The 20,514-nt window shown below is 38.0% G+C and overlaps 1 protein-coding gene across 1 annotated transcript in view; it reads right to left on the bottom strand.

The window, feature by feature from the left end:
- Positions 1–20,514, bottom strand: part of ORC3 (origin recognition complex subunit 3) — a 67,393-nt gene that overhangs the window by 42,273 nt on the left and 4,606 nt on the right. Inside the window, exons 3-6 of the mRNA XM_063312282.1 lie at positions 18,856–18,953; positions 15,815–15,956; positions 9,549–9,653; positions 7,803–7,957 (exon numbers count right to left, since the gene is read on the bottom strand). Coding sequence (XP_063168352.1) covers positions 7,803–7,957; positions 9,549–9,653; positions 15,815–15,956; positions 18,856–18,953 — 500 coding nt within the window. The remainder of the gene's footprint in view (positions 1–7,802; positions 7,958–9,548; positions 9,654–15,814; positions 15,957–18,855; positions 18,954–20,514) is intronic.

Here is a 20,514-nt window from a genome sequence, read left to right on the forward strand (position 1 = left end):
GCAAAGAGGAGAAGCCACGAAAAACGTAATCAATCATTGTATTCGCACTTTCGTCACATCGGGATGTCCCAAAACTTTGAAAACTGACAATGGCCCTGCTTACGTCAGCACTCCCTTTGCTGAGTTTTGCCGTAAGTGGTCCATTACCCACAGATTCGGTATACCATTCAACAGCCAAGGTCAGGCTATTGTGGAAAGGGCTAACCAGACCCTAAAGAATGCCCTTGATCGGCAAACGGGGAAAAAGGCCTTAGGCCCCCCAAGCCTCCCGATGTTACAAAATATCCTTAATCTCACCTTGTTTACCTTAAATTTCCTTAATCTTACCGGTACCCCCCCTGCTACGGCTGCATCTCGACACTTTTCTAAGCCAGTAGTTCCCTCTTCCCGTCCCCTTGTTTATTTTAGGCAACTGCCCAGCCCTGAGTGGAAAGGCCCTGCGCAACTCGTCACCTGGGGAAAAGGCTACGCTGCTGTGCAACTTCCTGATCGAGTGCTCTGGGTTCCTGCTCGCTGTATCCGGCCGTATCATGGGCAGCCTCCTGACAAGCACCTCCTTGACCCTCCTTCTCTGTTATCTCTCTTCCATCTTTGCTCCCCTCACAACGAACCCTAAAACAACCTCTCTCATTCGAACCCATCGTTTACGCTACCCTGCCACCATCGGCCGCAGCTCAGCATCCAACGCCATGGAATGTCTTCAACGCTCTCCCATCAAAAGAAAAGGCACCTTCTGGCGCTGGTTTCGCAACAACACTCTTCTCCAAGATGGCGATTCCTACTCCATCACTTATCACTTTCGCCAAACTACCCTTGCTATCACCAACGTACAGTTGACCGATCTAGGACAATATCACTGTGAAATAACAAAATTAATTAAGGGGTTCGCCACCTCATCTCGCCTTACGCTCACCTTGTTTCAACTCTCCCTTCCTGAGCCCGCCCGTTGGCAGGGACGACGCCTGCTGGCATCTGACGCCCAGGGATCGCATCGCCCTTACAGTATCACCTGGACAATCTGCGATGCCTTGGGTCAGATCCTGAATACCTCCTTTTGTTATAGCCCAATTGTATCTTGTTTCCCTAACCTGTATTTTGACTTTTCAGAAATGCTTTTAGGAGTGACAGCCTACAGGAGGCTGGACGGCACCCCGCCCAGCCACTCCATCGTTAAAAGGTATCCCCTGTATGTGTGCCCAGGACATGACACCCGCCCTGACCACGTGCACGACTGCGGAGGCTTAGCAGATTACTTTTGCAAGTCTTGGTCCTGCGTTTCCACCGGCCACATCTACTGGACCCCTCCGTATAAGACTGATTACATCACTCTCACTCGGTTGAGAGAGGACATTGAGTGCACCGCGACCAATCAGGGTTGGAATAAATGTAATCCGGTTATTGTACAATTCACTGCTGCAGGAAAAGCTCAGGGGAATGCCTGGGACTCAGGTGTAAAATGGGGAGGTCGTATATATGCCGGATGGCCCGGGTTTCATTATGGCAACATATTCTACATTCAACGACAGGTCACTCTCCCTCAGTCCCCACCTGTTGGGCCCAATGCCGACGACATTCACTCCACCTTTCTTAAACCCCTCACCAAACAAAAAAACCCCCTTGTCTCTCTTCTTAACTCCTCCTTTTCCCTTGTTCACACCGCTTCTAACACATCTCGATGTTGGCTTTGTTTGTCTTCCTCTCCACCATTCTATGAAGCAGTCGGTTCTCCTGACCCTATCCGAAACTCTACCTCAGCCTCCTCCTGCCGCTGGCAAAACACCACGTTGACTATCACCTCTATAATAGGGCAGGGCTGCTGCCTTGGCCGTGTTCCTGCTAACTATACTCAATATTGCCTTAATTCTTCTCATGATCACTGTGCCCTCTATCTTCCACATAATCGCTTGAACATCAACGGTTACACCGGCCATGGTGGCTACGGTGTACTCTACACTACCTCTGGTAATATCTCTGCCCGCTTGACAGGGCAATACTTTATCCCTGGGAACAACTCTGTTTGGGCATGTTCTTCTGGCCTCACCGCATGTGTATATGGTGATACTTTGTTACGAACTAACGCCTTTTGTATTCAGGTGCTCCTACTCCCCAAAATCTCTATCTATTCCCCTGACGAACTTATCTCCATTTTAGAACCCCCTCATTACCCCCTCAAGGCTAAGCGCGAAGTAGTGACTGCTGTAACTTTATCAGTCCTACTGGGCTTAGGTGCGGCCGGAGCCGCCACCGGTGTGTCAGCCCTTGTTGTCAATGATCAGAACCTGCGTCACCTTAGTGCTATCATTGACACTGACCTTCGCGCCATCGAACAATCTATTGTGGCGCTACAAGATTCCCTTACCTCTCTATCCGAAGTGGTTTTGCAAAATCGTAGGGGTCTCGACCTTCTGTTCCTCAAACAAGGGGGACTGTGTGTTGCTCTAAAGGAAGACTGCTGTTTTTATGCCGACAACTCAGGAGTAGTATTGGACTCTATGAAAGAGCTCAATTCCCGTTTAAAAACAAGGGAATTGGAGCGCCAACAATCCATGTCATGGTATCAAAATATGTTTAGCATTTCTCCATGGCTAACCACACTGTTGTCCACTCTGTTGGGGCCCCTCCTGTTATTGATTCTCGTATGCACCATAGGCCCCTGTGTGCTGGGTCGCGTTCTCCGCTTCTTAAAGCAGAGACTTCATACATTGGACTCAGAGGTATCCGAGACAAAGCTTGCTGTTCAACACCTGGTCACTGCTGTAGGTATGGAGAAAACACCACTCTTGGGATGGTCCTCTGATAGTGAATCGGAAATGGACAAGGACCCCCAGTCACACTACCCCCCGAGAGAGGACGCTGGGATGGGTCTCCTTGGACTGAAGAGTCCCTGGCTCCCCGACTCAGACCCTCTGGGGGGAGGACAAAATTAAATAAAAAAGGTGGAAATGTGACGAACCTGACTCCATTACTGCACAGCTAGATTGCATGTCTCTCACGTAGCCTCAGAATGCTGTATATTCCCTTATAAGGGCATGACTTGTATTTCCCTATTCTCTTTGTACTCACTCCCCCGCCCTGATAGAACTGCTGAATAAAAGGAGGTGGGGGCGTGGCACCAGGAGGCAGTACCAGCAACCTCCTGAGATGTGGCGTCTCTCACCACAAAAGAATCCCGTACCTACCGTTGTTTTTTCGACCTCACCCTTGCGAGGGAATCGTTGGCTCATTCCCCCCCAGGGAATCCCATAGACCGAAGGGCGAAGGACTGGTCGCGCGACGCGACAGTGCATCCTGATATTATTTTTGTATTGAATTGGAAGAATTGATTTTTCCCTACATGTCGAAACTGCTGTTTTGAATCATCAGCTTTCTGTTGCTACTTTTTCTGGGAAGTTGCCCCTTATCACTTTTACTTTGGTAAACATTGCCAGAAATCTTCTATTAACTCTTACTTTTGCCAGTTAAGTATCTAGGGGGCACCATAATCTACTACCTGTAACATGGAGGATTTTAAGCAGACATTCTCAGAGCTTTGTTGTGAAATCAAACAGATTTTCTCTGATTCCTGTCAAGCTATTATGCAAGATATTCGGGACCGTGTAGAAAATATCAGCTTTAAAATGTTTCATCTGGCTGAGGAGGTTTTGGAAAAAGTTGATTCTAGTGAAGATGGAGATGTTTCTACAGACAGCAAAATTGACACTTTTGTTGTGCTGGATGATGATGGCCAAATTCTGGTGCTGAATGAGTTAAAGGCACAGACCGAAACACAAATCACAAATGGAATTGTTTTTCTGGTGGAATGTTACGGGAAAGAAGAGACTTTGCTTTGTTGGAGGTTTTCTGCTGAGAAGTCTGAGTTTTTAAGGGGGGCGGGTGGGCTGTTTGACTTTTTTATGAAAAATGCCTTGTGTGTATTATGGAGATATTTATTTATTTATCCTGCCTTTATTATTTTTATAAATAACTCAAGGCGGTGAACATACCTAATACTCCTTCCTCCTCCTATTTTCCCCACAACAACATTCCTGTGAGGTGGGTTGGGCTGAGAGAGTGACTGGCCCAAGGTCACCCAGTTGGCTTTCATGCCTCAGGCAGGATTGGAACTCTCAGTATCCCGGATTCCAGCCCAACACCTTAACCACTAGACCAAACTGGCTCTCAGTTATATAATGCTCTGGTATATTTTGAAGCGGGGTAAAGATTTAAGAATGTTTATTTGGACTGCTTTTAAGGCTTGTATTATTCTATTCTAACTATTTGGATTAAGATTAATTGGATTGTTTTTAAGATTTGCTTGTTTTTATTTCTTCTTAATGATTTGTTAAGATTTATAAGGTATAATAATAATAGTTTGGTTTTAGGGTTAATAGGGTTAAGATTGTTAGAGAATTATTAATTATAAAAGTAGACAATGTATAAGGTTTTTTTAGTTTGATTTCTATTATAGTGGACAGAAATGTATAGAACAGCGGTAGGAAGGAACTAATTAAGTAAATGTCTTTGGGGGAGGAAGTTGATTAGGAGATTTATATATTTCTTTTAATATAAGGGGAGGGAACAATAGTATTTAGTGATTTTCATAATGTGCTAATGGAATGATTTATAGAATAGTTTGATACAGAGTAAGGGTTTGATTATGGAAATTGCTGTATATTCTTGCTGTTAAAAGTTTGAAGTTAACTCTTTATCTTTAAAATTCTTTTCTTATGTTTCACACTTTTTTAGGGGTTTTTTTGTAGTTTTTTTGCTTTTTTGTAGTTTTTATCTTTGCTTTAAACTTAATAAAATTCTTATAAAAAACAGATTGCTGGTGCAATAAGTAATCAGCGTGTCTGAGAATTCTGATTTTATTTCAGATGTGTTCAAGCCTTGCCCAATTTCTTTCAAAATTTCTTTCCCCTGATGTCAGTCACCATTTTGCATGGACTGACCCACTGTTCCTTTGTTTACATGTGTTCTTTGACTCCAACCCTTTTTCTCTAAGCCCAAATCCCAAACATGTTCTATTTGTTGTGTCTTTCTAACAGATAAAATAATATTTAAACAATTTTGGTTCCAGGTTTTTTTGTGGGGGGGTTGGATCTGGTAACATGCCTTAGAAGGTCTAGGCCTCTCCAGATTGGCTATTGAATATTAGCTTAAGGTGCTCCAGGATTTCTCATGGCAAAACAGGGAAGCCATTTTCCTTCTTTATTCCTATATTCCTGGTTGAGGGGAAGAAAAGAAAATGGTGGCAATGAATACCAACTGAAGGCAATAATTGCTGCATTATCCTGGACTGTTTTGTTGGGTAGGGCAGGCTTTGTGGTATGAAACAGCCTTGCAAACTTCAAAAGCTTACCAGGTCCATTGACAATTATCTTTTCCTACTAATCCATATGGAGCAAATGATACTGCCAAGAATGCTTAGAACTGCAGCCCTTTTGACTTTGACAATCTAGGAAAGAGACTCAAGTATCTGTGAATTCAGGGGGTAATTGCTCCCATCTTTCAAGTCCATGAAAGAGGACTTAAAATGGAAAGAAAAATATGCCCATGAAAAAAGCATTATAATTATACTGATGGGAGAAGTTTGGCTTCTGGTACTATGGTCTGAATCCTGGATGAAGGCTTTCTGGCACAATGAGCTGAATCTCACAAAGACTGATGAAAATGATTTTGGTCAAAACAGACCCATCTCACAAGCCTGCCCCACTATATCTTAAAGAGAGTGATTGGGGGGAAAACTAGTTCAGTCATCATTCATTGCCATGAAACTCTGCTGCCATTACATTTGTATGGACAGCACTGCTCCCTGATCTTGTTGCTGAGACACAGTAATGCTTGACCATAGGGTCAGCACAAATTATGCTGCCATACTATCTGCTGAGTCAAGGATAGGAGGAATGTAACAAGGTGTGAACAAGTGCCCTTATTCAACTGTGGGAATGCTATAGATGTAATATATTTTGAATCTGCCAGAGCATTTGACAAAGTACTTGATGAGATTCAGATCAGTAAATGGGTGCTAGATGGCAATTAAGCGGATATATGGCCAGCTTGAGAATCATTCTCAAAGAATGTTCATCAATGATTTGTTATCAAACTGGAGTACTCATCAACATTTTTATTAAAAATCTGGATGAAAAGATAAATAAAATACTTCTTAAATTTGCAAAAGGCACAAGTTGGGTTATACAACTAATCCCATAAAAACAAAAATAAAATTCAAAACAACAGGTTAGAGAAAATAATACAATAAAATCTAACAGAGGCAAATGCGAAGTTCTTCATTAGGAAATAAAAATAGGCTACACAAATATAGAACAGAGAATACCTGGCTTGGTAATAATAGTTATGAAGATGGTTTTGGAACAGTGATTACAAACTGAATTATGAAAGCAGTATGATATGGTTGGAAAAAATCAAATGCAATTTCAGCAGAAGCATAGTTTCCAAATCATGGTTAATAATAGTTCTGAGCTGGTCAGATTTCCCCCATGTAATGTTTCCCAGGTTACTGTACTTAAAGAAGAATTCAGAAAAACTGGAACAGGTTCAGAAAAGGCAACAGGCATGACTGGGGATCAGACACTGTCCTATGAAGAGAGACAGAAGAAACTGGGAATGTTCAGTCTTCAGAAGACTGAGGGAGGGGGGATTTCAGAAAATATGATAGTACTCTTCAAATACTAAAAAGAATGTCACCCAGAAAAAAAATCACTATCTGTTGTCCAACATTCCAGAGTGCAGAATGTGGAATAATGGTCTTAAATAACAGGAAGGCAGATTTTGACTGAATGTTTTTTTAAAGGCTTTCTAGCAATAAGACAGTGGTACATAGGCTGTAAGTTCCCTTTTACTGGATGCATTCATGTGGAGATGGGACAACCGTCTGTTGGGGATGTTTTAATTTGGATTCCTGTACTGAATGTCTGGTTGGACTTGATTTTCTAAATAGTCTCTTTGAACTCTGTAATTCTAGGATGCAAAGTATCTGTGATTCAAAAAAGGAATAAATAACATGACACAAATATTTCCCAAAATATTTTGGTCCACCCAACGTTAATAAAATGTTCTAAATTAAGTATTTTCCTTCCAAGGTTTACACGGAACATAGGAGATGTATGTAAGAGACCTCTACCCAACAGAATTTGTCTTCATACATCTTAGGTGTGCCCCTAGAACAGCACATGTTCCGCCTCTGCTCTGCAAGCTCCATTGGTTGCCAGTCTGCTTCCAGGGCCAATTCATGGTGCTGGTTTTGGCCTTCAAAGACCTTCATGGTGTGGGGCCAGGTTATCAGCCTCTCCCTGATTTGCTTGTCCCATCAGACCCACTAAGAGAGGTACACTGCGGGTCCCACCTCTCAGGGAACTACACTTGGCGGGCCCTAGGAGGTGGGTCTTCTCTGCCATGGTGCCCGCCTTATGACCCCAAAGTGAGGTCAGCTCCATCCCTCATTTGCCAGAAGTCACTCAAGATCTGGCTGTCATCAGGCCTGGGGGTCTCAGGGGACCGGTGAGATCCTGAGGTAGATCCCTTGCTGATCTAATCTTTTGTTTTGTTTTACTTTTTAACATGACTGTTTGACAGGTTTATTGTTTTATTATTTTTTGCTGTATGCTGCCCAGTGTTACTTCTTGTGAGGTGGGTATCCTTCTTATATGGGTGGCCATATAGATTCGAAAAATAAATAAACCTTAGTAATCCATATAAAAAAGAAAGCTATTTAGTCACTTCGATATAACACATGAATTCTGGAATGCCTACAAGATCTTGAAAAGAATAACACTGTATGAACTGGTAATTTTGAAACTTACTTTGGTTGCATTCCTATACCAATTGGTAAGAGATGCTACAGAGCAGCATACCCTCCTGGGGGAAACCTTGGGATATTCTTCTTCTTCAGATGAGTCCACATCTACATCACAGTCCATGAGCTGCATTATCACCTTCTGTAGCAGCTGCTTTATGCCTTCCCAATTCAAAAAAGTAAATAAAGACAAAATTGGAAAGGTAATGAAGATGTGAAATTTTTTGAATTATTCTAAAACAAAAAATAGAACTATATTTTTCTAGCTTTTCCCACATAATATATTGTTGTTTGATAGGGGATCTTCCAAGATAAACAAATCCAAATCCTACATCAAACCAATTGAAAACTTTACATCAAAAGGAAACCTAATTCTACAATCTAAATCATTTATAGTAAGCAAATTTGCACAATAACTTTATTTTGCTTAATTTACAGCCATATCAATAATCTTTCATAGCAAGGGGGGGAAAACTCAATTTCCATTTGTGCTACTTCCATTAAGATCACAAGTGTGTAGAAATAGAGGGCACTAAATATATGAGCAGAATGAATTCAGCTTTATGAAAGGCAGTGAATTGGTGCAGACTTCAGAAGAACTTCAGGTTGTTTTCCAAAATGCTTCCAAAATAAATGTTTTAAATATAACCCATGATACAGTTGCATGGAAATGGTAAAACTGTATATTTCAATTAATCCCTAAGTGAACTGATGCTAAAACCACCTCTAAATAGTACAGAATTGAACAAAATACCTTTCTGCAAATTTGTATGCATTTATTTAGATTAAGAAAACAATGAATGTGGCAGGAGAAGAAATTTAAACACCCATTTACTCAGAACTCTGTAACCTGTTCTGGCAGAAACAACAGTATCTAAACATTTCCTTAGCCAGCTAAGAGTATTTTTTTTCTTGTTTTTAGAATTTTTCTCTGCTCTTCTGCAGACCTCTTGTAAATATTCAAGGGTCTGATTGCATGCACTGCATGGCTGAGATGATCTGCTCTGACTGATGAAACAAAAATGGAACAGTTGAGCCACACCAGGCATTATCCAGGTACTGGGTCAGGAGGATTTATAATCCCCTCCAATATGATAGCCTGGTTTTGGATTGCCTTGAAAAAATTGTTGCATTACTTACATTATAGTTTATTTTTATCATTTTTGTTTTTACTTGTATACGGAGTTGTTTTGAGAGGGCAGGGTAGCTACATTAATAAATCAGCTAACTAAATAACCACCACCACTGCAAGGTTTATTTGGTGAAGAAAGGAAGAAGTATTTCATGACAAGAACACCTTCCCAACTATTAGCATGGGGGTGGACTTATTATTTCAGGTTGCATGGCAGCCAGTAGCACCGGAAACATCGTGCCAGTGGAAAGAAGAATAGACCTGAAAAGACCTGAATACGCAGTTTTCTAGGATTGTGTATTGCTTTGGATTTTAAAGAAAAAAGATGCTTCAAAGCAAGCACGGGCATTCATGTAGCCTCTGTTGGCAACTCCTTAGAGCAGCGGCATCTTTTCTTGGGATCAAGAAGATGCCCTCTAAAGCTGTGGTGTGATCCTAGGAAGATAACTGTTTGGTTTAAGGAGTTGCTGAAAGGCACTATGCATGTGCCCATTCACATTTCAGAAGCAGCTTTTCCGTTGGAAATCTGAAGCACTGCACATCCCAACTATTTTCTAGCAGTTCTTGCCATGTTGTTGAAGTGATGATGGCAAAAGCCTCCTCATATATTACAATATTTACCTGGACATTCTTTGGCCTTCAGTGACACCACAAAAGGAGTAACATCATCTTGAAGAACCTCAGAGAGACTTTTAATTGTTAGTTCATGGTCTGTAACATTCACACCTAGAAGAAAGAGTAGTCGACACTGTACTGTTCCTCTTTATGGACAGCTAAAATCAGTAGAGAAAATTGCAAACTAGGAAATTCAAGACAAATACAAGCATATCCAATATTAATAGAGGAGGTAGCACTCAATCAAATTTTAACTGCAGGACCATTTTCAGGAGGAAATAAAAAGAGATGCTCAGGGCTCTACTAACAATTCTGAAAATTTTGAAAACAAGATTCATGGGTAAAGGCATTGCTCTCATTATACTCTGGATTGGCAACAGGAGAACTGGACCTAATTCTCATAAAGATGAATTTGATAAGGGAACTTTTTATGAAGCCATTATTGCAATTTCCATTTGACAACAAAAGTGTCATGTAAAATGCTATCCCTAGTAAATTATAATCAGCAGAGGTCAAAGTTCATAGAAATTTCAGGGAAATATGGTCTAATCACTGCAAATGTTAAAGTAACCTAACACATAAGAAAGTAAAAATTATATAGTAAATCAGTTGAACTTTTGATTTAAAAAGTAGGAGCTACATTTTATGGAAATTAGGCTTGTCCAGCTAGAGCAGGGAGAAGGTAATGTTTTAGGCATTAGGTATTATGCAATTCTACCTACCCTTATTAATTGATTTTCCCTCCTATGATAGCTTGCCTCATATCCAGAATATTTAAAGGAAGGGCTCTGTGAGGAAAATCAACTTAAATGTGATCATACCACTATTTTATGTTTGTAACACAAAAGCTAAAGAATAACAGAACATTGAATCTAATTACCTTATGTTTAGACATAAATTACAATGTGTTCACTACATTTATTCTGATATATATGTCACTGTGCAAGTAAGATAATATTGTTTTTCAAAAATCCAGAGTCAATTTATTTTCCTTACATGTCTGAGATCAGCAACAGTTTGGCCTGAAAGCCAGTGTATCCACTAGCATTGCAAATTGCATCACAGGTTACAAAATTAGATAAATAAAGTATTTTTAAATTCCTGCAATCATTTGTACAAGCACTGCAATTTCAAAAGATTTTAAGTAGTGATTTCTATATATTTAATATATATATATTAGATGTTTACTATTGGTATTTTCTTTCTATGTTTTTTTTATTTTCAGAGGGGTTCTTTTTTTCTCTTCTGTTTCTTGGTTCTGTTTACATTTATTTGCCATGTATTAATTGTCTTTAGTATTCATCTTGTTTTTCATCTTTTTTTCATTTTCTTTTTGGAGTCTTGCAATAAAGAAACAATAAAAGGGAAAAAATTGAATTGTTTATGTAACATTTTACTATCCTTAATTAAACTTATCTGGCACATGTTTCATCCATGACAATGACAGAACTGAGTGCAGACATTTAAGAGTTTTAATATAATACATAAGAAATACCAGAATATAAAAGACAAAAAGAAAATCATAGAGCTTGACCTCAAAAACACGAAAGAAATATTGGATCTGTTCATTTCACTTCTATTTTTGTGATATTAGGAAGAAATATAGAAATGTATTTATAAATATCAAGAAGCAGCCAAAATTTATTATTTAGCAATACTGTATATAAAGAATGTATTTCCATAAGCTTTAATAATTATATGTGGCATTCTTATTCATCTTTTCTTCTTGCTCTCAGGGAAAAATTAGACTGTGCCAAAGTCCATGAGACAATGGTGGGAGTAGAAAAATTGGAGATGGAAGGAGGTTAATAATTATTAAGGTCATGCAAGAAGTATTTGAACTTACATTTCAGCTCCCCTTGTTGTATATTACACTGCATTTAAAACTTGGAACACAGCAGATTGTGATACTGCAGGGGGCCTATGTTTTGAAAAACTAAGTAAAAATAAACTAAAACAAAAATAGTGAGAAGGTCTGAAGCATTAAGGGCTGCTGACTTAAGAAAAGACATATGAAATATCCTAGAAAGAAAAAAAATGTGCTATATAGACATAAAATGGAGATAAGCAGAATCTGGAACTGCAGGGAACAGACATAAAATAACTTATCAACAAATTAACTATTAGTTAGGAATGCATTAACAATTTACAATATGCAAAGATTGGAGGGGAGGAGGAAATATCATTGTACAGCATTGAAACTGACCATATCAAAGCTGATTTACAATCTCCAGGGTGCTATACATAGGGATTTTATAGAACAGTGACATATAAGGCATGTTACACTGTATACCACTTATAATTCAAATACCTTCCTTAAGGATTTAAAATGAAGTCAACCACCCTATTATCTTTAGGAAGGCACACAGAGTAAGAACATCACTGAGAAATTAAGCTAGGTCCATATGCTACAAATAACATGAGTTCACAGAAAAAATATGGGGAGTATTAGATATTTGGGAAACCCATTTTTAACAGTGAGGTGAATACTGGAAGTCACACACAGGCAGGGACTTCTTTTTCAGCAAGTGTTAAAGAATAGTGCTTAATGTCCAGTCCTTAACTAATGCAGATCAATTCTTTTCTGTGATTCCCATAGGACTTGGTCATAAATTATTATTATTATTTTCAACAGCATAGAAAGAGGTATGTTTTGCACTGACCCATATGCAGGATCCCTCCTGCAAGTCAAACAAAATGTAAATGGCTTCCAGAAGCAAGGAAACCTCAAATACTTCTTAGGTCAGTAAATCTTTTAACCCGGTGAAAGCAATGCAAGAGCACTGCTGTAATTCTGTTGAGCCTGGAGAAAAATTTAGAATATTGGGCTGGTCTTTAGAGACTGTTGAAAAATTGTTAGACTTTCTTGATCTTTCTGAGACTCAACAAAACAGGAACAAGCCCTCCTTCCCCCTTTGTCCACCTCCTCAGCCAAGACCTAGGGAAAGGTAGCAGGAATTCCACAGACGCCCACTGAACTGGCCAAAGCCTTGAGATGATGTGCAAAAATCCTGACTCTCCATTTGCTGAGTGTGACAAAAATAAATCTTGGATAGCTGGCAAGGCCAGCCAAAATTTGTGAGCTCCAGGACTAGCACTTTTTTCCTAAGAAGTCTGGAGATCATTTTAATAGCTTATGAATTCATAAGCTTGTTTGAATTCATACTCTGGTGTTTATGTGTACGTGTATATATTCTCCTCCCCCATTCTTTCAAGAAATGTTATTTTATGCTTTTGAGAATTAGCTTGATATATTTCTTGAGAAATATCCAGGTTTGTAAGCAATCTAGGGTTCTAAACATTAGGATGTAAGCAATGCTTACTTTCAGTTGAGAGCCATGGCGAGTTGAATGTCCCCTTTTTGCAGCTGGCAGCAGGATGGCGTTACAACAAAGATAGGCATGGGATGCAGGATCCTGGCTGCCGAAATGCTCTCTGGATTAAGGGGAGTTCTTTGAGATTACCCATGTGACTCCACACAGCCGCTCCTCGTGAGTAAACTGCAGGAATCATCTTTGCTCACAGTCATTAACACAGCCGCAGCCATTTAAAGGACAATAAGCTAGATCGAGCATCATTTCTTAATCACTTTGGGGTTTTTTTTCTGCTGCCTTAAAAGGATTAAGACCCTTCAGAACTGGCAAGTTATACTGTATTTGCTAGGTGAGTCACCTTCTCCTTAGAGAAAGAACCTCTAAATGTGATTTTTTGAAAAATATTACTTCTTGGATTAAACAGCAAAAGGGTGCTTAGAATATGGACTTTAGAAAGAAGAACAGTGGATTAAGGGCTCAGATGGACTTGGAATTATAATTTTTAATGCCTATGAAGAGCTCTGAATTAATTAGAAGAAATTTTCCCTTGGGAAAATGGCGTTTGTTTTAATTTTTTTTTTTATGAAAAGGGGACTTTGAAGGTCAGACACTTGAGGGAGCTAGAGGATAAAGGATAGAAAATGGAGCAGAAATCTGTAATCCAGTATCTGAGTTCTTTAAAAAAATACATAATTTGCCTGACAAAATAGATAGTGCATGTTATAATGGAATTACAGAACAAGTTGCAAGAGATCATTTTGAAGGAGGACTGAAATGTAACAAGTAATGAGAAAAATATGGAGAAAGATAAGGGTACACAAATGGAACCGATGGATGACTTATTTCCAAAAGGAGATGTACAAATATCAAATCAAGAGGCTGACTTGGATTTTTTTTTTTTTACTGGATATACAAAAGAGCTCCGTTAAGGTTTCAAAGGATTTTATTAGAGGACAAATTCTACTTATTGGATATACAAAACAAATCTGCTGAAGTTCTAAAAGATTTTTTGCTTGAAACACAGATGAACAGAAAACTAGCTCTGGGACTTTTTGAAAGGGTTAAAAGATACTTTTAAAAATTCAGGGAAGGAATACAAGGTTGGCTTATTTGACCAGGGCTAAAGGAGAAAAATAGCTACATCTGGTTGCCCTTAACTGGACTTTTGCTGACAAAGAACAACTGACAGAGCATTTGGATTTTGCTTTTCTTATTAATAGATGAGATATGGGATGAAGAGAGATTACATTGTATTTAGAGATAGTGATAAGCTGCTAAGATTGTTTTTACTTGCTGGGATGAAGGGGAAAGTTACTTCTTTCTTCTTTCTTTTCTTTCTATTTTTTTCTTTTTCACATTCTTTTCTTTTGTATTTTTCTGTAATGGCTTTTATTCTTTTCATTTATAATTCTTAATAAAATTATTTGGAAAAAAAAAAGGATGCAAGCAATGCGATACTAGGGAAAAAATTAGATTCTTAAATACAATCTCTATATTTTATTATAAGACACAGTTTTCTATCTACATTCATTTCTACCTTAACCAATCAAATGGGGTAAAGAACATGAGTCCTTTTCAGTAAGATTATGTGATTATCTATAGTTATGGCAAACACAGAAGAATATTTCACCCTGCACAGCAACAAGTAAAAATAAAAGTTAAAGTCAGTAGAATTACTGAGTACTGAGGACAATTTTTTTTTAAAAAAAGATGATCACAGTTCAATCTATATAGCATGTACAGTGGTGCTTAAAAGTTTGTGAACCCTTTTAATTTTCAATATTTCTGCATAAATATGACCTAAACCAATCTGTTTTTCACACACATCCTAAAACTAGATAAAGATAACCCAATTAAACAAATGAGTCAAAAACCTTATACTTGTTCATTTATTTATTGAAGAAAGTGAACCAAAGCTACATATTTGTGTGTGGCAAAAGTATGTGAACCTCTAGGAATTTCAGTTCATTTGAAGGCAAAACTAGTGTCAGACGTTTCAATCAATGGGACGATAATCAGGTTTGAGTGTGAGAGGTCTGCCTTATTTAAAAAACAGTATTCTGGGTGTTCACTTTCAAAGTCAATCCTCACATGCGCAACAACATGTGGAAGTGTGTCATGGCTCGAATAAGGGAGATATCTGAGGACCTTTGAAAAACAGTGGTTGATGCTCACTAGGCTGGAAAAGCTTACAAAATTATTTCCAAAGAGTTTGGACTCCATCACTGTCAGGCAGACTGTTTTTCACTCATTTAATCTATCTATCTATCTATCTATCTATCTATCTATCTATCTATCTATCTATCTATCTATCAGATTTGTCACCGCCCATCTTCTCCAACCAGAGGGACTCTGGGTCCTCTTTATCCAGAGTTAGGACTTGTGTGAAAAAAGATCATGTTTTAGGTCATATTTATGCAGAAATACTGAAAAATTCAAAAGACTTCACAAACTTCTAAGCACCGCTGTAAGTGGGAATCTCAGAACCCTCTTCTCTCTCCATTTTCACAAGCATTCTTTCGCCAGCCAAACTAGTTCGGAAGTCAGCCACAAAGAGAAACTCTTCAATGTCACATTTACAGTGAGAAAGGTTTGCCCGTGTATGGTTTTGCCACTAAATTTGATGACATAACATCCTACATCACTTGGGCAAATATAGTCTAATTTATTAGCTGGAATCGCAAATTGCACCAACTTATGGTTTGTATTACTCTTTTTTTAAAAAAAGAAATGAGCCAATGATAAGGTTCAAACATTGTGCTATGACAAAACCAAACAAACCACACTGCAACTTATTGCCATTCATAAATGACACACTAATTATTCATCACTTGCTTTTAACTGCATGATTCTTGGTGCAATGGCTATTATAAAATGTTCCATTTCTTTTTTTTTAAAATCATTCCAAAGTAACACTGTTTATTATTAAATAAATCAAAATACCAGAAATAGTACTACCTAGAACAACAGCTGCAGCAGGAATTTCACTAGACTTCATTCGGCAAGCCCATGTTTTCTTTTCCTTGAAGTCTAAATGAGACTGTCTCAAAAACCTTACGAGGTTATCAAATAGGTTTTTATTCAAGTCCTCTTGTAGTTGCTGTTAAAAAAAAAAAGTGTTCAGCCACATACCAGAATGGAGATATATAACTGACCTTTGGTATTTTTTTTAAACAGCTTCAAAAGATTAACTGAAGTTATCACATTTTGAAATTTCATAAAGCTTTCACCTTAGCCAGGCTGGACACTCTGCCCTCAGCAGTCCTTTTTGGATGTTTTAAGGGTACTCCTATGCACCTTTGGTTATGTCCATGTGGTGATGGCTCAGTAGAAACCGTAAGCCATATGTTATTATGCTGTTCTCTATATAAGGACTCTAGACAGATCGTTATATATCCGATATTGAAGAAATTTCCAGGCAGGGAGTGCGATTTCTATTTAATGTTACTTCTTTTGGACAGGGACCCGAAAATATCCTCCTTTGTTGCCCAGTTTCGTGCTACCATCTGCACAATAACACCACACCATTACTTCGGTTTAAAATTTCTTAACATAGTATTCTATTTCGATTTATTTTAGTATTTTTATTCTTAATTAATTTTAGAAAAACAATTAGTATGATACGCTGTTTTATTTATATATATATATATATATATATATATATATATATATATATATATATAAATGTAAGATTGTTACTATTACATATTTTGATTGTATGTGGCTTTAGGGCTGTAATGAATCAGTCCCCTGAATAGTCCGTACAATTTCTAAAGCTAATAATGACTAACATCTTTGGGTAGCTGTTTTATATATATATTTATATATAAATGTAAAATTGTTACTATTATATATTTTGATTGTATCTGGCCTTAGGGCTGTAATAAACATGTATTGTTGTTGCTGTTCACTCAATTAATTATTTTCTGTCTGCCATAAGCCAGTGGCAGAACAAAACGTATACCAAGAATTTGAAACAACTTGGAATGGAAATTCAGTTATAAGATGGCACTATATCACCAAGCAATTATCCACAAAAGATCATCTCAAGCCTCTTTGTATAGATGAGTCATTAAAATCAGGAATAACAAGCAAAATATTTTAACTTTATACTAACTTTATAGCTAACCTCTCATAGCTACATGCACAGAAATGTATAAAAACATATACTTAAGGGAATCTTAGAAGTTTCTGATACCAAGAAGATGGAACAGACGATGCAGTTCCCCAGTGCATCTGTGTTCATTAGTTATCATGATCAGGAGCAGCAGCTACCCAAAAATGTTAGTCATTATTAGCTTTAGAAATTTTATGGACTATTCAGGGAACTGATTCATATAGGGTGATTTAGCTGCAATAAATCATTAAATTCCTGGTTTCAACAATGAGAATTTGAGGGTAAATACTGAAATGTATTTGAAGTACACAGCTTTCATTAGCAGCAGATTTTTATTCTGTTTTTGTAGATATCAGTAGAAAGGAGAAAAATTTTTAATCTACTCAGTTTTACTCTGCTTTAGAGATCTCAAGACACCAGAAGACCTAAAGCTTTGGGAAATATGTTAACTTTTTATAATAAACTGAATACTATGTTTATGTTTTGGCAGAATATTCAAAAATTGTATGACAGCATCTTATACATCTTGTGCTACTCATGGCACTTTTACTAAACCTGTTTTTATTGCAGGTTTTCTGCTAGAGGGACAAAGAATCCACAATTCCAGTCCAATTATATACTATTAGTCTGCAAAGGTACTTACGAAATGCTAAGAATATTTTGTCCCATATTGATAATACATATTAACTTATTACTCCATATCTCCATATCTATCTTATAGATATTTCTGAATAAATTTTTGCATACGTATATATGCATTTCTGCATAGTGTTTATGCAGAAACACTTCATGCATAACTGCATAACACCACAGTAAGAAAATATTTGTATTTATTGATGCAGCTAGATTTACTCTCAAATAATTTATGCCACATGTACAGGTATTACTAAACTGTTTCCAGTTCACTAATATTTCCCTCTGTATAATTGCAACCACTGAGTGCAGTGAGGAGACTCACTCATTCTCCATCAGGAAAAAAATTAGATGCTTGTCTAAGAAACCTTATCTAACTAGCTGATCGTTGCACAAGCTTGTTCTTAAGAACTCATACATCTGAATCCATATTTAGAATCATCAGGTTTCACTAGTGATAAAGGAAAGAGAACAGAATAATCACTTTCTATAATTCACACTTTCTCCTACAGCCCTAATCACCTTTCTCACATTGCTCAAGAGGTTGAAGAAGCCTTCAGAACAGCATGTACTGGTGGGATGCAAGAGGAAAGGGGAGCTAGAGAAGTATATTCCCCCTTTTCTAGCAGAAAGCATCCTGGTTCCTTCCATTCAGAGAGTTTGGATCCAACAGAAAGATATCCATGTGTTATAGCAGTATGCTTTATTCAGTAAAAGAGATTAAGACAGAAGACTCATTCAGTTCATACGAAGAAGTACAGAATCCTGTGTGAGCAATGGTGAGTGTTCCCTCCCTCTGTAAGTAGTACAGGGCTAACAGCAAACAGCCAGCTGCCTGTATGTCTAACAGAACTATTTGCAGTGGTGAAGCCTCTCCAAGTACAGTACATGCAAAATTTCAATGTGATCTCAAACCTGTGAGTTCAAATTCACAGCTCCGTTTGCAAACGCTTCTCCCCTATAAACGTTCACACTGCACTCATGACCACCAGCTCTTCACTGATCCCACAGTATGCCTTACAAAGGAAGGAGGCTGCTCCCTGCTGCTTGCACTTGAATTGTACACTTGCTTGTACTGCCTGTATGGAGTTATAGGTCTGCTCCAAAAAAACTGCTCCAAATTTTGTTACTTCATTTACTGTGTTCAACACTTTAAAATAGCTACTATTTATTTGGAAGACTCTCTTGAGACTTCTTGAGCAGATATAAAATCCATCTCCCAGTTAACATTAAAAGCAACAACACTCACCTCTGTTTCGTATTTAATTTGTTTCCATAACAACAGACAGGTATCAAGCCGTAGCTCACTATTAGTCAAGTCATCGTTTCCTTTACTGAAACAGTCAGCTAGAAAAACATGACAGAAAACAATGACGTTCACTCTCAGTATTCATAAGTTAAGAGTTCCTCTCAAAAAACCTTGAAAACTTCAAGAGAGCACTGAAAAAATACTGGGATTTATTTCTTTTCATTTGAGAGTAGAAGTTAAACACAAACTCAAACCTGCAGCTAGGGAAAAAAACGCTGAAGATGAAATAAAACAGTTGTCTGAAATGTAACATATACTGTATGCAGCCTCATCTGTATTCATACGAACTACTCTTCCCTGATTTTTTTTCTCTAAGCAGAATCCCTAATTTATATTTCATTGTCTTGTCAAAATGGTAACTTTTCCCTCAAACTAGTCATATAACTTTCACTATGCTACAGGAAATTGATTCTCCAAAGAAGTTCACTTAGCACCAGAAAAATGATTCTGCGGTTCTTCCATCCTATTTCCAAGTCTCCACTCATATTCAGAGATCCTATACTACTCTGCCTTTTGCGAAAGGATCTGAGTATTTAGTGCTGTCCCATCTTTACTTATATTATAGAAGTCCTCTAATAGACCATTTCTCCAGATACCAAGTGGCTCTTCATAGTTGAGGATCCACATGGAATCCAGGCATTATTGAACAGGTTCTGTCTCCAATTGACTGTTGCCTTTATCTTCATTGTTTCAGTGCAAGTGGTGAACAGAATAGCACACCATACTCAGAATATATAAGCAAGACTGATTTGTATGCACATTATTCCAGTACACAGTGGGAAGCCTCTCACAACTTGAAATGTTACACTGTTTCATGGTATGTTTAAACACAGACATTCCCCTACTCTCCTTTCAGAAACTGAACAAGGAACAGCAACAAAACGTCCTTTGGCAAATTCTTAGAGCTCTTCCTCATGGCCATGTCAACATGCTTTTCCCCAAACCACAAGGAATGCCAGCAAACTTAGTGCTGTCCTCATTGATGATCCTCTTCTGCCCTGGCAATGAAGCTAGTGAGTATTCCCGTCCGAATTAAATGTTTAATTCCAAAGGCTTTTGGGAAAGCCATTGTTTTTTCTTCAACAAAGGAATCCACCAGTCAACAGTTTTCCTAGGGGGTAGGGTTGGGAGAGGAGGCAAGTTTTGACAGATGGCTAGATCAAATCTGTCAAAACCTGAACTGCAGGGTATGTATAGGCTGCCCAGTAAAGCAGGAAAGGCTCTCTTCTCTTGCTTTATGAGCCCTATCCCATCCTGTACTTCTGATGCACTTTTTTTAGAAAAAGGTTTTGTTTTCTTTTCAGCTTACAGTTATTACTTTCCCAAATCAAGAGTCCTGTGTTAGACACAAGAACAATTTAAAAAACTATTTCAGCTGATACACAAATCCCCAGTCTCACCAGCATGGCCTTCTAATAGGCATACAGTTTCCTATAAAGATTTATAGAGACAGCAATCTATTCCTATGTAACAATGGAAATAAATACATATATGTATGTATGTATGTATGTATAGAAATTTATTTCTTTATTTATATTTGTAAACTCCCCAATCATATTGACTCTGGGCAGTCCTTCATGTCATCCATTCCCACTCCTT

The sequence above is a fragment of the Candoia aspera genome, chromosome 1, assembly GCF_035149785.1.
Source record: "Candoia aspera isolate rCanAsp1 chromosome 1, rCanAsp1.hap2, whole genome shotgun sequence".
Taxonomy (NCBI): domain Eukaryota; kingdom Metazoa; phylum Chordata; class Lepidosauria; order Squamata; family Boidae; genus Candoia; species Candoia aspera.